At 40.7% G+C, this 11980-nt stretch overlaps 3 protein-coding genes across 6 annotated transcripts; 1 reads left to right on the top strand and 2 right to left on the bottom strand.

Annotated features, from left to right (window-relative positions):
- The first annotated feature begins 35 nt into the window (after window positions 1–35).
- On the top strand, window positions 36–5017 carry LOC139633306 (ubiquitin thioesterase OTUB2-like). 4 transcript variants are annotated; one of them, XM_071498898.1, is made up of 6 exons: window positions 36–197; window positions 1365–1445; window positions 1554–1672; window positions 1815–1899; window positions 2827–3018; window positions 3139–5017. In XM_071498898.1, the coding sequence occupies exons 2-6, from the start codon at window positions 1365–1367 to the stop codon at window positions 3343–3345; spliced, it is 684 nt and encodes a 227-aa protein (XP_071354999.1). In that variant the 5' UTR covers window positions 36–197; the 3' UTR covers window positions 3346–5017. The 4 variants fall into 4 exon arrangements, with proteins under 4 accessions (XP_071354999.1, XP_071354998.1, XP_071355001.1 ...); XM_071498897.1 differs by having other exon boundaries at window positions 1338–1445; XM_071498900.1 differs by lacking the exon at window positions 36–197 and adding an exon at window positions 955–1292 and having other exon boundaries at window positions 1394–1445.
- On the bottom strand, window positions 3414–8999 carry ddx24 (DEAD (Asp-Glu-Ala-Asp) box helicase 24). Its single transcript, XM_071498890.1, has 9 exons — window positions 8842–8999; window positions 7776–8641; window positions 7219–7683; window positions 6974–7127; window positions 5524–6036; window positions 4740–4815; window positions 4210–4398; window positions 3996–4125; window positions 3414–3888 (listed from the first exon to the last, which is right to left on the bottom strand). Exons 2-9 carry the CDS (start codon window positions 8635–8637, stop codon window positions 3602–3604), a joined length of 2676 nt encoding a protein of 891 aa, XP_071354991.1. The 5' UTR covers window positions 8638–8641; window positions 8842–8999; the 3' UTR covers window positions 3414–3601.
- A 672-nt stretch (window positions 9000–9671) lies between these two features.
- serpina10b (serpin peptidase inhibitor, clade A (alpha-1 antiproteinase, antitrypsin), member 10b) lies at window positions 9672–11863 on the bottom strand. Its single transcript, XM_071498891.1, has 5 exons — window positions 11748–11863; window positions 10919–11548; window positions 10509–10782; window positions 10083–10230; window positions 9672–9995 (listed from the first exon to the last, which is right to left on the bottom strand). The coding sequence occupies exons 2-5, from the start codon at window positions 11523–11525 to the stop codon at window positions 9804–9806; spliced, it is 1221 nt and encodes a 406-aa protein (XP_071354992.1). The 5' UTR covers window positions 11526–11548; window positions 11748–11863; the 3' UTR covers window positions 9672–9803.
- Window positions 11864–11980: the final 117 nt, after the last annotated feature.

Here is an 11980-nt window from a genome sequence, read left to right as displayed (position 1 = left end):
TTGGTTTGAGGGCATAAAACTTTCCAAATTTGTTGTTGACGATTTGGTAAAAAAGATGGCGATTTACTGTATGCTACACTTTTTTATAGCCTACATGTAATATTACTTAATTTGTAAGACAAAGACTGCCCGCTTTACTATTAGCCTATTTCTTCTTCTCTCCACCTGAGCTGCTGCTGCTCATTGAGGACTAAAAGGTGAGCTCGGTAATATACAGAAATTAATGTATGCTGTGGTGTAAACTGGCTATGCACTGTCTCATATCTGTTCAGCCATATAATTATTATTTATTTAATAATGCAAGTTACTTTACTAACCCTTTTAATCTCTGTATACTCTAATTTTACCACCTGAGCTACTGCTGTTAGCAATACTTAAATTTATGAGAAATTTAAATAGAAATACAACCCCCCCACCCTATTGCTAATCTTTCAATAGTGTCAAAATTAATTTACCAGTGGGAGAAAATCTAAATAAATGGTTTTGAGGTAAAAAAAAATGTCTGTGATTTTACAAGGATAAACATACACTAATTCTTTTTACTTTTAATATGACAGTCACATGCAGAGTGATCCACTGGTTTGATTAAAAAACAAAAATACTTTTTTGTAAAATGTTAAAGTGTAAGAGTTGGATGTTTGAGGGAAGATGTCCCCTCTGATATGGGATGAGGGGCCCCCCATGGGCATCAATGATAACAAATAGTCTAGCCTTGCTAATTTTAGATTACTGCGAAAACATGTCCACCATCACCTAACATCTAATAAGATAATAACTAACAATGGTAAGAAATGTATTATTACCAGCTAAATAGCTGCGTTTACAATAATATTATAGCTAGCAATATTTGCTTGCTACAGCACTAGCTTGTTAGCTTTAATTCTTTGCTAATGTAGGCTAAGCATCAGTGGGGAGGTTACATCATTTTAATCATTCACTTGCTTTTGTGTCAAAGCTGTAATGTTTTAATTGCCCTTTAAATGTGCAAACTTAAGCATTTGTGTGTGTGTGTGTGTGTGTGTGTGTGGAAAGCATTTTATCGGATAAAGTCATTATTCAACTTAAGATGTATTTAGGTCACAGAAGGGTGTCTCTTAGGTCAGGACTCAGTCATTTAACAGACACTGCACTGTCGCTTTAACAAAAACACGTGGTACCTGCAAACATCCGGTTTGCAGAGAATGGGGAGAAAAAAAATTGCAACAATGGTTTTGAAACATTTTCTGACGGAGGGAAAATTGCCAAACTAAGAACATTTCCTTAGATAGTTTCCATGTTGTCGAAATGCAAAGGTACGCCATGTAAGGCCCGTCATAAACTTGTGTTAATTCTCACAGATAGCGAGGCTGCTTGTTTCTCGACAGATGGAGGCTGACAGCCTTGTCTCATGCAGGGAGGACATTTCTTCGCTGTTTCCTGAGAAAACGCCGGGCGCCAAGCACAAAGTAGGCTATTTAACTGGGCTGGCATGGTGCACCTCAGGTGGTTATGGTTGCCCCTCTTAACTCAACCGCTCCGCCGCATAATAACCAGAGTTTATTGTCCTTTGTTAGGATTTAAGCAGGCAGTTTTCCTCCGTGAGAAAAGTGCGTGGGGATGGAAACTGCTTCTACAGAGCCTTCTGCTTCGCACACATGGAGTCAGTCCTACATGATGTCAGGGCTCTGCAGAGGTCAGTTACCACCGTCGTCATCATCATCATCATCATCATCATTACTGCCCTATGTGAAGTCACCCAAAATGTAAGGGTGTTAATGACACGTTGCATTGTGTAGGTAAATAAATGTACCCTGTCTTACTGGCTTCGGTTTCAGATTCAAGGACACAATAATTCAAAGTGGCAAACTGTTGTCCTCTGCGGGATTTGATGAAAGTTCCTTCAAGCACCACCTGAACACAGTAAATAATTCCCTTTACAATCGCTCCATTAATTTAACAAATAATGAGGTGAATTTTTTAATAAGACACTGAAAAGGTTTTTTTTTTTGTTTGTTTTTACCTTCATCATTCCAGTTTGTGCCCTAAAATCAGGGTCAAATAATCAATTTATTACTTCCATAAGTGTTTCTCTCAGGTTCAGATTTGATTATTGGAGTGTTGAAACCACTCAGTCAGCTGCACAGCACAGTTTTAATCATGAGCAATTTTCTGGAGGGGACACTTTATCATTAAAATTAACACTTTAACATTATCCAACTCGGATGGTCCTAGAGCGACATACAAGTGTTCCTTCAATTATTTTATTGCTTTATATTGAATAATTTGTAATAATGTATACCAATGTAACTAATATACTGAATTCTCTCATGGTGAACATTTTCCCTGAGCCATTTTGTCAAGGTTGGTACTTCACCTTAATTTCATTATATTTCCTGTCAGTTCACACTTCCATGCAGATATTGTAAGGAAATCACGTATACAAAAATACCAGTATAACATAACAGCAGCAATGGAGAATCTCTGCCTGCCTCGAGGAAAGCAAACTTAAATGTCAGAAGGCCCTCTGCTCAGTAATGACTTACTTGGTATTAGTACTGCAAGTCGAAACCAATTGGATTTGCTCTGACATCTTGAAAGGTTCAGTTAACTTTTATCAGCTCTTCACTGGGACTGATAAAAATCCTTACACAAGTAGCGCCTTACTATTAATATGCTCCCGGTGAAGCCTAATTAGTGTGTTACGAGACTTCTGTGCTTATTAAAGGAGGTGTAGGGAATGAAAATAAAAGTATCCCAGTCTCTCTTATAGTACCAGGAACATAATGTGTTTCTTTTTTTTGTATAACCAATTTGTGAAAATCTCCAACTTTTTCATACCTCTTTAAGGTTGAAAATGTGGTGGAGCAGTGCCAGGCTGATGAGCAGGAAGACACACTGCTCAGGCTCTTCAATGAGCAGACCACCTCTGACAGTGTGGTGCAGTATCTTCGGCTGCTCACTTCAGCACACCTGCAAAACCACGCAGACTTCTTCTGCAACTTTGTGGAGGCACCCAATCTACAAGCATACTGTCGTCAGGTTAGTAAAGTGTTGCTGCCATCTAGTGGAAAAAAAAAAAAAAAAAAACAAAAAACAGAAGGTGGTCACACTGTCAATACAGCTGCTGGATTTGGGAATGTCTTTGCTATCTTCATTCAGGAAGTGGAGGCTATGGCCATGGAGTGCGATCACGTGGACATCCTGGCTCTGTCGGAGGCCCTGGACATTTGTATACATGTGGTCTCTATGGAGGGTGATGAACAGCAGTTGGCTCACCACATCATTCCAGAGGGCGCTGAGCCCTCCCTCCATCTCCTCTACCAAACGTCACATTACAACATTCTCTACCCGCGACCCGAGCACTGAACAGTGATGTAGAAGGACTCTGATTGACTCAGGGATATTGACTTTGGATGAATAAATCTCAACTGTGCTTTAAGACACTTGAAAACCGATTTTTTATAAAAAATCTTGCAGTGTATAAAGATTCATCAACATTTGGAAATACAACTATTGCATATTGTGCAATAATTGTATTTGAATTAGCTGAAATGGATGTTAAAATGTACATTTACGTAATTAACAGTTACAGAAATCATGTCAAAGACTTTTTAAATACATGTCACTGCTGCTGCTGCTGCTTTTCCTTCTTCTGCTTCTGTTTTTTCTGCTCTGGTGGACCACTTTTCTTTAACTTCTCTTTCTTCTCCTGTATTGAAACCGTGGATAGGGCACTTTTCATCCCCGAACGAGGCATGTGAGGCAGGGAGAGCTTTCCCATTTGAGTGGGATACTTGGTCTTTATCACATTCTTGAACACAGGCTGGGACATCAAATGCTTCAAATGCTTTTTCATTCCCTTTACCATCTTCTGTTGCTCTCTGTCATCGTCCTCATCCCTTCCTCTGCCTGTGGACATACATGGCATCTTAACCTGTCTGTACGTGAACATTTTTCAATAGACTTAACGTATTACAAGAGATTTTCTGTCACCAGTATGGTTATGTTGGTCTTACCAATTAAAAGATCATCATCCAGGTCCACCTCCAGGGCCTCTGCGGCTTGTCTCAACCAGGAGTTGTGCTGCTTCTCCCTGCTGTTGTGGAACTCCATCTTTTCTATCCTCCAGGCCAAGTTTACTCGCTCCTGTAGGGGGACGCTCGACAGTGAACAATCAAATATAAACTCTTTAACATCACAAAGACAAGACCTAATACCAGTGGATCTCACCTTGATTGCTTCCATGCATTTGTTTTCTATAGGGAACATTGGAAGCTCCTCATTCTTGCCAAGAGTCTTGTAAATCTTTCTGAAGTTCATCATGTCGTCTGGGCCTATTAGCAGCAAACTGAGACCCTGTTTAGTGGCTCTTGCTGTTCTGCCACTCCGATGGACATAAGTCTCGGATGTCCTAGGAACCTGACGTACACAGCAGAACATTATTAAAAATCATTTTATCAGATATCGGTTACAGTAAAACCTTACAGTCTATACACAAGTGGCAATGTGACAACCACAACAGTTTCTACTACACTACTGCAGTTAACGGAGAGTCTATAAGCAACACTCTTGAAAGTTAAAACATGAATTAATTTAATCTATTTTCCTTTTCCTGTCACTGAACTATGGCTCAGGGTTGTATGGTGGTTAGTATTACGGTTAGTTGGGAGTAAAGTCCGTGTGATTTGAATGCAGGTAACCAAATTTGAGGAACACACTCAAAGATAATAAATGCTTTGGAGAACTGTCAGAAGTCATACCTGGTAGTGAATAACATGCTGAACGTTGGGGATATCCAGTCCTCTTGCAGCTACATCAGTAGTCAGCAGAACACAACTGTGAATTCAATCCAGAGTCAGTTCAGTAAAGTGTGGAATTAAAGGTGGAGCTCAGCATTTCAGATGGAAATACTATATTTCTTTTTGGGTTTGAGCTTTGGCTTAATTATTCAGATTTCTTTGTATTAACTGTTATTCACTGCTGCAGCTTATTACAAAAAAAAAGGAAAATAAACTTGGACTAAAAGTTACCAAATTGAGCTGTGTGTAATGTGTTTAATGATTACAATAATCTTTTCAACTTTATTGTAACTAGGTAAGTGCATTTTTTTCTGAGGGAAAACCTGCCAAGATATGTGGAGCAGCAGCACATGTACAGACATGACTGAAAATTAATGTGTGCTCTAGTAGTTCTTCCACCCTTCACTTTTAGGTTTGAATAAAACTCCTGTATGAGACTATGTCTGTCCTCTGAATGAAGCTCCTACTCCTCAAAATGATAAATGGCTTCTGTTGACAAAGCCTTTTAAAACTAATAAAATCTTGAAACTTCAAAATTATTGTAGCAATTAGGAGGATTAATCTGCAAAACTACTGCGGTTGCAAACTGCTAAATTACTCAACATATTCTGTATATGTCCATTATGATAAAACTCAAGGATGGAACTACTAGGTTTTTTAATTTCATCATAGGCGCTATCACTTGATAAAGTCAACCTCAGGCAAATACAATCGGACTTCTACTGCAACTGTGTGCAACTCTCACCTTTCCCTCTCAGCAAACCGTTCCAGGTTTTTGAGGCGTTGTTTCTGGTGCATGTTGGCGTGTAGAGGCAGTGGATTGCAGTCCAAGATAACCAGCAGGGAGTTCAGTCTCTTGATACAGTCTATGCTGTTCGCAAACACCATGGTGCGCCCGGGGTACTGGAGCAAGAAGTAATAAAGGTAGAAGTCCTTCTCCTCTTTCTGACAGTGGATCCGTGTCTCAGTCAGCGTCTCCACTGTTGCCTCCTTCCTGGTGAGGTCGATAATTTTGGGTTTGGATTTGATCCCCACTTTCTCCATGAGAATTTCCAGCTTGCTCCTCTGATCCAGGTTCTTCTTCTTCTTCTGCAGGAGGCGAGTGGGCAGGCTGTGAGCCATGGTCAGTGTGGCGGAGAACACAAATGTTTGCCTCATGGGATTAAAGTGAATGGTGTTCAGCATCTCCAGCAGACTCTCCAGCTCTGCAAAGTGGCCTCTTTCTACCATGCGATCAGCTTCATCAATGACCAGGCACCTGCAGAATAACACAAGTAGTTAAAAAAAAAAGACACATAAAAACTTGACAAACATGCATCCTTCTAGATCAGTTTCATACAAATAGTCATCACACCCCTGACAGCCCTAAAGTTGAAATTTGGTTCATTTCTCAAGGTGCTTTTTTCTGTACAGAGATGAGAATAAAACATACTCTGTGTTAATGCATGCCTACAGGTTGCTCCTGACTTGGCATTATTCTTTAAGGAGATGAATACAGACAACTGCCAAGGGCACAGGCAATCCAACCCAGTGGTCAATATTTCAGTGTTTAAGAAATAAATGCACAGCTTCATTCAGAAAGTCAGGATACTACTAAAGATACTACTACTACTACTACAAAAGATACAAGTTCTTACCCAGACCTTGCTACATTCTGGTTTCTGTTTAGCTTTCAGAAAACATGCTGCTACTGTTTTTTTTATTTGAAGAGATTGCACAAGACCCCCCCCCCCCCCCCCCCCCCCCCCCCCCCTTAACATTACCCGGCTGGGATGTTACAAAATTAATGCGATGAAACGCATTAATGCACCAATCATTCCAGAGCATATAAAATATATTTAAGCCTGCCCAACCCCTGTTTTTGGAACTTGTGTAATGTGGCCTCTCTGCTTAGAAAGTGATGTGAAGATTATTGTGATCTTCACTATTATCAACTAAAGTTGTCCTGCCTGTCAAAAATAAAACACCTACAGCACTGTGTTACTTCTCAACAATTACCCAGAAGTTGAACTTTAACCACTTTAACTGAGCCTGTCCTCATTTTACATTATTTTATGTATCTTTTCATCCAGGCTGTTGCTGTAATGGAGCATGCATGCTGAACCAACCAATCATGTTTACAAGAATTAATTAAATGCCATTTGTCAGCAACATGAGCAGAAATAAAAATAACAAAGGTGCAAACTGTGACTGACCTGAGCTGTCTGAGGTTCAGCAGATGTGGATGCCTCTCCTTGATTAAGTCCCACAGACGCCCTGGAGTAGCAATGATGATCTCTGGCCTGCGCTTTAGCATCCTCCTCTGTTTCTGTTGTGCCATTCCACCCACCACTATCGCTGTTTTGATATCTGCAGTACAGTGACATCTTCAGGATCCTGACATTCATAGGACTGTTCAGGGATGAAGACAACTGAGATCACGTTAGGATAAATGACTTACCTGTGAATTTTGCGACAGCATCAATGTGATGTTTGACCTGAACAGCCAGCTCCCTGGTGGGAGTGAGAACCAGTCCAAGCAGAGGCTGACTCTGACCTGCAGGTTTTTCTTCAGCTTCAGCACTGGCATCAAAGTCGAACTCTGCATTTTCGATCACTTGAACGCATCCAAGCCTCTCATCCTCATCTTCCTCTTCACCACCATCTTCGCTGGCATCTTCATCTGAGTTACCTTGTTCCTGACCTTCAACACCTTCCCCCTCTTCCTCCTCAGCCTCCAGGTTGTCCTCCTGGTCCTCTTCTGTTATGGATTCAGCTGCATTTTCTGACTTAAGAGGTGGTAAATACAAACTCTCCACCTCTGTGGTTGGCTCATTGTTGTCATCAACAGGTTTGTCTGAACCCTTTTTCCATTCCAGGATGGTGTTGATCATGGGAATGCCAAAAGCCAGTGTCTTACCACTTCCTGCAATGACAGTGCTCATATTAAATCCACATGAAACAGATTGTAATGGGACAAAAGCTTAGACATCAAGAACCACAGACATTTGATCTTACCAGTCTCAGCTGCCCCCAGTATATCCATACGATCCCTGATAGCTGGAGGTAACGCCAGGGCTTGAATGGGTGTGGGTGAACCAAATCCAAGGCTGCTCAGTGCAGTTAGCACAGGGGAGGGAACAAACAGGTCCTTCCATGCACCCATATCAGTATTTTTGTCCTTAGAGCCGGAAAGCGCAGCATTTGTCCAGTTCTTTACTTGCTTTTTAGGGGGTTTAGTCACTTTGTCTTGAGAAGATTTTTCTTTTTCCAGAGCTGGTCGTTGGGATGAAGGCTCTGGGTCCGGCTCTTTCTCTGTATTCTTTTCTATCTGCTGCTTCTGTTTCTTTTTCTTCTTTTTGTTGCTCTTCTTTGCATTTTTTGACTGGACACTATGTTCAGAGCTGACCGCTGAATCTTTTGAAGACTCTTCTTTAACTGTTTCATCTTCTCTTCCTTCCTCGCTGGCAGCTACACCCTCCTTTGTCACTCCTGTAGAAATATTGTCTTCTTGGACCCATTCCTTTGCAGACTGTTTCTTATTTTTCTTCTTCTTTTTGGCTTTTTTCTTGGCTGGTTCAGCTGTCCCCTCTCCCTCTCCGCCCTCCTCTTCCTTGCTAGCTTTTCTTTTCTTCGCCTTATTCTTCTCCTTCTTTTTCATTTCTTTTGCTGCTTTGGCCGCAGCCTTTTCAGGGTCTATCAGACGGTAATTTGTCAACTCTTCAAAACACACCAGACCCTCCATGCCTTCCTCGGAGAAGAGACTGGGATCAAGCTCTATCGCTTTCCACTTGCCTTTCAGGTGGATGCTCCGTTTGGCTTGTTTCTGGAGCCCAGAGGACAGACGCTTGTTTCTCGGTTTCATCTTCTTTGTCTTCATTTTCCTACAAAACACATATCAGCTGGGTGAAGCAGATATATTACACTGCTTCAGAGCCGTTTCAAGCGCATGTGCATCCCGCTGTTCACTGTTAGCTGAAGTTATCGAGGCAGACAGGTCCAACAATGAAACGTTACTCGTAAAAAAAACAAACTAAAATTATAGACAACTACACAACAATAACACTGGAAACAAACGTCTTACCTTGATTTTCTGCGCTTTCTAAAGGCATCAAAATATGATCACAACCGACAACCACGCACGACACGAGGGCGCAGCCATGACAGAGTTGGTCACGTGGTTTGAAAAACTTTATTTGTCAAACCAGGAGGACAGCGCGATGTTCTTCAAGCCTCGGGGATATTAGTATAATAATCACACGTTTCTCACGGTCTAATAAGCGTCAAGCCTGCGGTTGTAAATGTTCATAATCGATTAAGAAATGAAAGGACCGATAAACTCCAACTTCTGCAGGTATACATGTAATAACGTTATTACAAAAGGTCATAAGTTTCCCACAATAATAAGCAAACGGCAACAGTTTGTAAGTAATCTGCATGCAGTCATAAATAAGGCACTGATGAAGAGTTCTTACAATAATCCATAAAATCCATAAATTTAAATAAACAGCTGAGGGTTAATATTTAGGATCTTTTACTCGAGGTCTGTGGTCAAATGATCAAGTGCCCTGCTGAGGGGGGATCAACACCAAGGCAAAGCAAGGCAGGTGTGTTTTCATACTTGTATACCAGCCAGATATTTTTTTCACAACCTGGCAATTTAAACGTTTTTCTTATTCATGGCTTATCTATTCAGCACCAGTGAAGACGCTGTTAATCATTAATCATTAGTTACAACTTAAAATCCCTTTAAAATTGTAAAAGTAATTTATCAATAAAATACCCTGGATGTCTCGTCTCATTTATGTACCCCATACTGTTGCCAATTAGAATGAGTTTTAAGTGTTAGTGTGTATACTTAGTATTCAAGAGCTGTAATGATTTGTTACTTATTTAATCCCAAAGAAAGGCACATCAATGTAAAGTTTTTATTAATAGTCATCACATATAAGTGGGCTTTTACAGAACAGACCAAAACAAGTATTTCAAACCGTCAATTTGAAGGCCTGAATAAACACAACGTCATGTATGCGCGCTTCAGAACTGCTAGTTTTTGGTGGGGTCAATCACCCTGCCCATGAACAGCAGGCAGTTTGTGTCTTCGTGGTATATGAAGAAGAAAAACGGTCTGTTGACCCTGAAGGTCCTGGGTAAGGAATATGGAGTAATGCCAATTGTTGTGGCAGAAGATGCAGTGGTCCCTGTTTCATCCACCTCAATCACAGCCTTGTGCAGCACCTGTGATTTTACAGAACAGACCAAGGTCATCATCTGCGGTCTGGAATATGTCAATATTATTACAGCACGAAAAAACTGAAAACCAACCTCTGACACTTTGATGGCACCGTTTTTACTCAGCCTTGTCAAATTGGCTGAATTACTGAACACACTGGTCATGCCCATATCTTGTAGAAGGTTGTGCAGGGAATACGACTGCTCCATCTTGAATTTGGGCATGTTGACTTCCAGGTTGCTGTGAACAAGACACGGCTTGACATGATAAGAAGACTTCCATGTTATCTGACGCTGCAGGTTTTTGACTTATGTATAATGCATCTTATAATGATTTGCTCTTAAGCTGATGGATGCTTGTCACAGTACCTTTCTAGAGTAAAGGTCACAAAATCACAATAATTGCTAAATACAACAGAATATGGCCGATAAAATAATATATAACCTAATAAAAGATAAGAGTTACAAGTAGGTATAAAATGTGATGTTTCTCTATGCAATAAGTATCTCTGCACTTACGTTTTTGTCAGCCCTCTGACCCAGCTGAGAAACTTCTGAGCACTGATCTCATCATCAATTACAGTGTAGTCTATGCCTTTGTTGGGTAGCAGGATAAGCATGGAAACACCTTCCTGGTACGGTAGCTTCAGCACTTTGGCTCCAAGAGGAACATCTTCCATCATGTAGAACTTATCATCTTTGAACATCATCGGTACTTGCACAACATTGTAGTTGTTAACGTAGAAGGGTGCACGATTAGTGACATCGGGGTCGAAAGGCATCTGCCATGCTCCTGTGGAAGATATAACACTGCTTCATTTCATAAGCTACAGGTCTGACGTCAAAACACTCTCTGATGAATGCAGAGTAATTAATGACCCAATGGTCATGTGGTTGATTCTAAAACATACAAGAGTGATTTATCTTACCCTGAAAGAAAATTGTGTTGATTACCATGAGCTGGGTCAGTGGGTCCAGGGTGGAAATCATCTCTGTCACTTTCCCCTCAGTCTTTTGCTTGATGTACTCATTGATGAACCTGACACTTTCTGTTGGGTTTGCAAAGTCTACAGTTTTGATGTCAGCATGAAAAAACGTCTTGGTCTGGTTTTCAAATGTCTTCTGTACCTCAAACTGCCGACTCATAAAGAGGGCCATGCCTTGATCCAGTTTCAGTGATCCATTCTGTGTGATGTTCTCATGAAGGAGTTCAAAAAGTTTTGGGATAAGTTCTGGCTGGTTAGCCCTCTCTAGCTGCGCCAGGTTGAGACCGGTGAGTAACTCGTTGTGTGTGACGCCACCAGAAGCCATTAAGAGAGCAGCAAAACTGGTAGAGATGCTCAGAGGTGAGAAAAAGACGTTCTTGTCGTGGTAAGTGGATATTTTTCTGTAAAGGTTCATGGCAAAGTCCATATTTTTGATGGAAAGATCTGAGATGGTGGGACTTCGAGGTGGTGCTTGGCGGACAGGGGTGAGGAGGCACATGTAGGTTAGAATAAAAAATAAAAATCCCATCTTCATTTTGTGGACCATCATAATTCAAGTGTGGGAAGGACAACCTGAAACACAGACATGTAGACATCAAAAGATGTTAAAGGACAACTGAACTGTGACATGATAACAATCTACAAAAAAAATCTTTTGAATAACTTAATTTTCCCATATGTTACTACCAAAACCCACCATAATGAATATTTTCAAAATGTATAGATAATTATTGCTGAAATACATTCTTCAAAAATTTACCGTCATACGTACCATTCAGCTTGGACAAGATTGCGTCTAAAAGCTTCATCTATTATTTGGAGAAACAAAGTGCAAGTGTGCTCTGAGGGTTATATATTAACCATGACATACCGCCTGTTCTGTTGATCCAGATGGAGCCGGAGCTGTTTATTGAACATTCTGCGGCTCTTTTCCAGATGTGATGTCACAAGAACCATCAATAGCTGCACATTAACATTAATATAACAAGAAATAAATAAGACATG

The sequence above is a fragment of the Trachinotus anak genome, unplaced genomic scaffold (assembly GCF_046630095.1).
Source record: "Trachinotus anak isolate AG129_WGS33_773 ecotype Australia unplaced genomic scaffold, CSIRO_AGI_Tana_v1 ptg000015l, whole genome shotgun sequence".
NCBI lineage: Eukaryota > Metazoa > Chordata > Actinopteri > Carangiformes > Carangidae > Trachinotus > Trachinotus anak.
The sequence above is the reverse complement of the archived record's forward strand: the minus strand, read 5'-3'. Positions and strand labels throughout refer to the sequence as shown.

Bases quoted from the DNA above. Each gene is read 5' to 3' on its own strand.
- LOC139633306 (XM_071498898.1), top strand. From the start codon at position 1,365: ATGGAGGCTGACAGCCTTGTCTCATGCAGGGAGGACATTTCTTCGCTG. The intron at 1,446-1,553 runs GTAGGCTATTTA...GTCCTTTGTTAG, and splicing joins CGCCGGGCGCCAAGCACAAA to GATTTAAGCAGGCAGTTTTC. The intron at 1,900-2,826 runs GTAAATAATTCC...TACCTCTTTAAG, and splicing joins TCAAGCACCACCTGAACACA to GTTGAAAATGTGGTGGAGCA.
- ddx24 (XM_071498890.1), bottom strand. From the start codon at position 8,637: ATGAAGACAAAGAAGATGAAACCGAGAAACAAGCGTCTGTCCTCTGGG. The intron at 7,684-7,775 runs GTAAGATCAAAT...CTGTCATTGCAG, and splicing joins ACTGGGGGCAGCTGAGACTG to GAAGTGGTAAGACACTGGCT. The intron at 7,128-7,218 runs GTAAGTCATTTA...ACTGTACTGCAG, and splicing joins TGCTGTCGCAAAATTCACAG to ATATCAAAACAGCGATAGTG.
- serpina10b (XM_071498891.1), bottom strand. From the start codon at position 11,525: ATGATGGTCCACAAAATGAAGATGGGATTTTTATTTTTTATTCTAACC. The intron at 10,783-10,918 runs GTAAGATAAATC...TATCTTCCACAG, and splicing joins CAACACAATTTTCTTTCAGG to GAGCATGGCAGATGCCTTTC. The intron at 10,231-10,508 runs GTAAGTGCAGAG...TCTTGTTCACAG, and splicing joins GTCAGAGGGCTGACAAAAAC to CAACCTGGAAGTCAACATGC.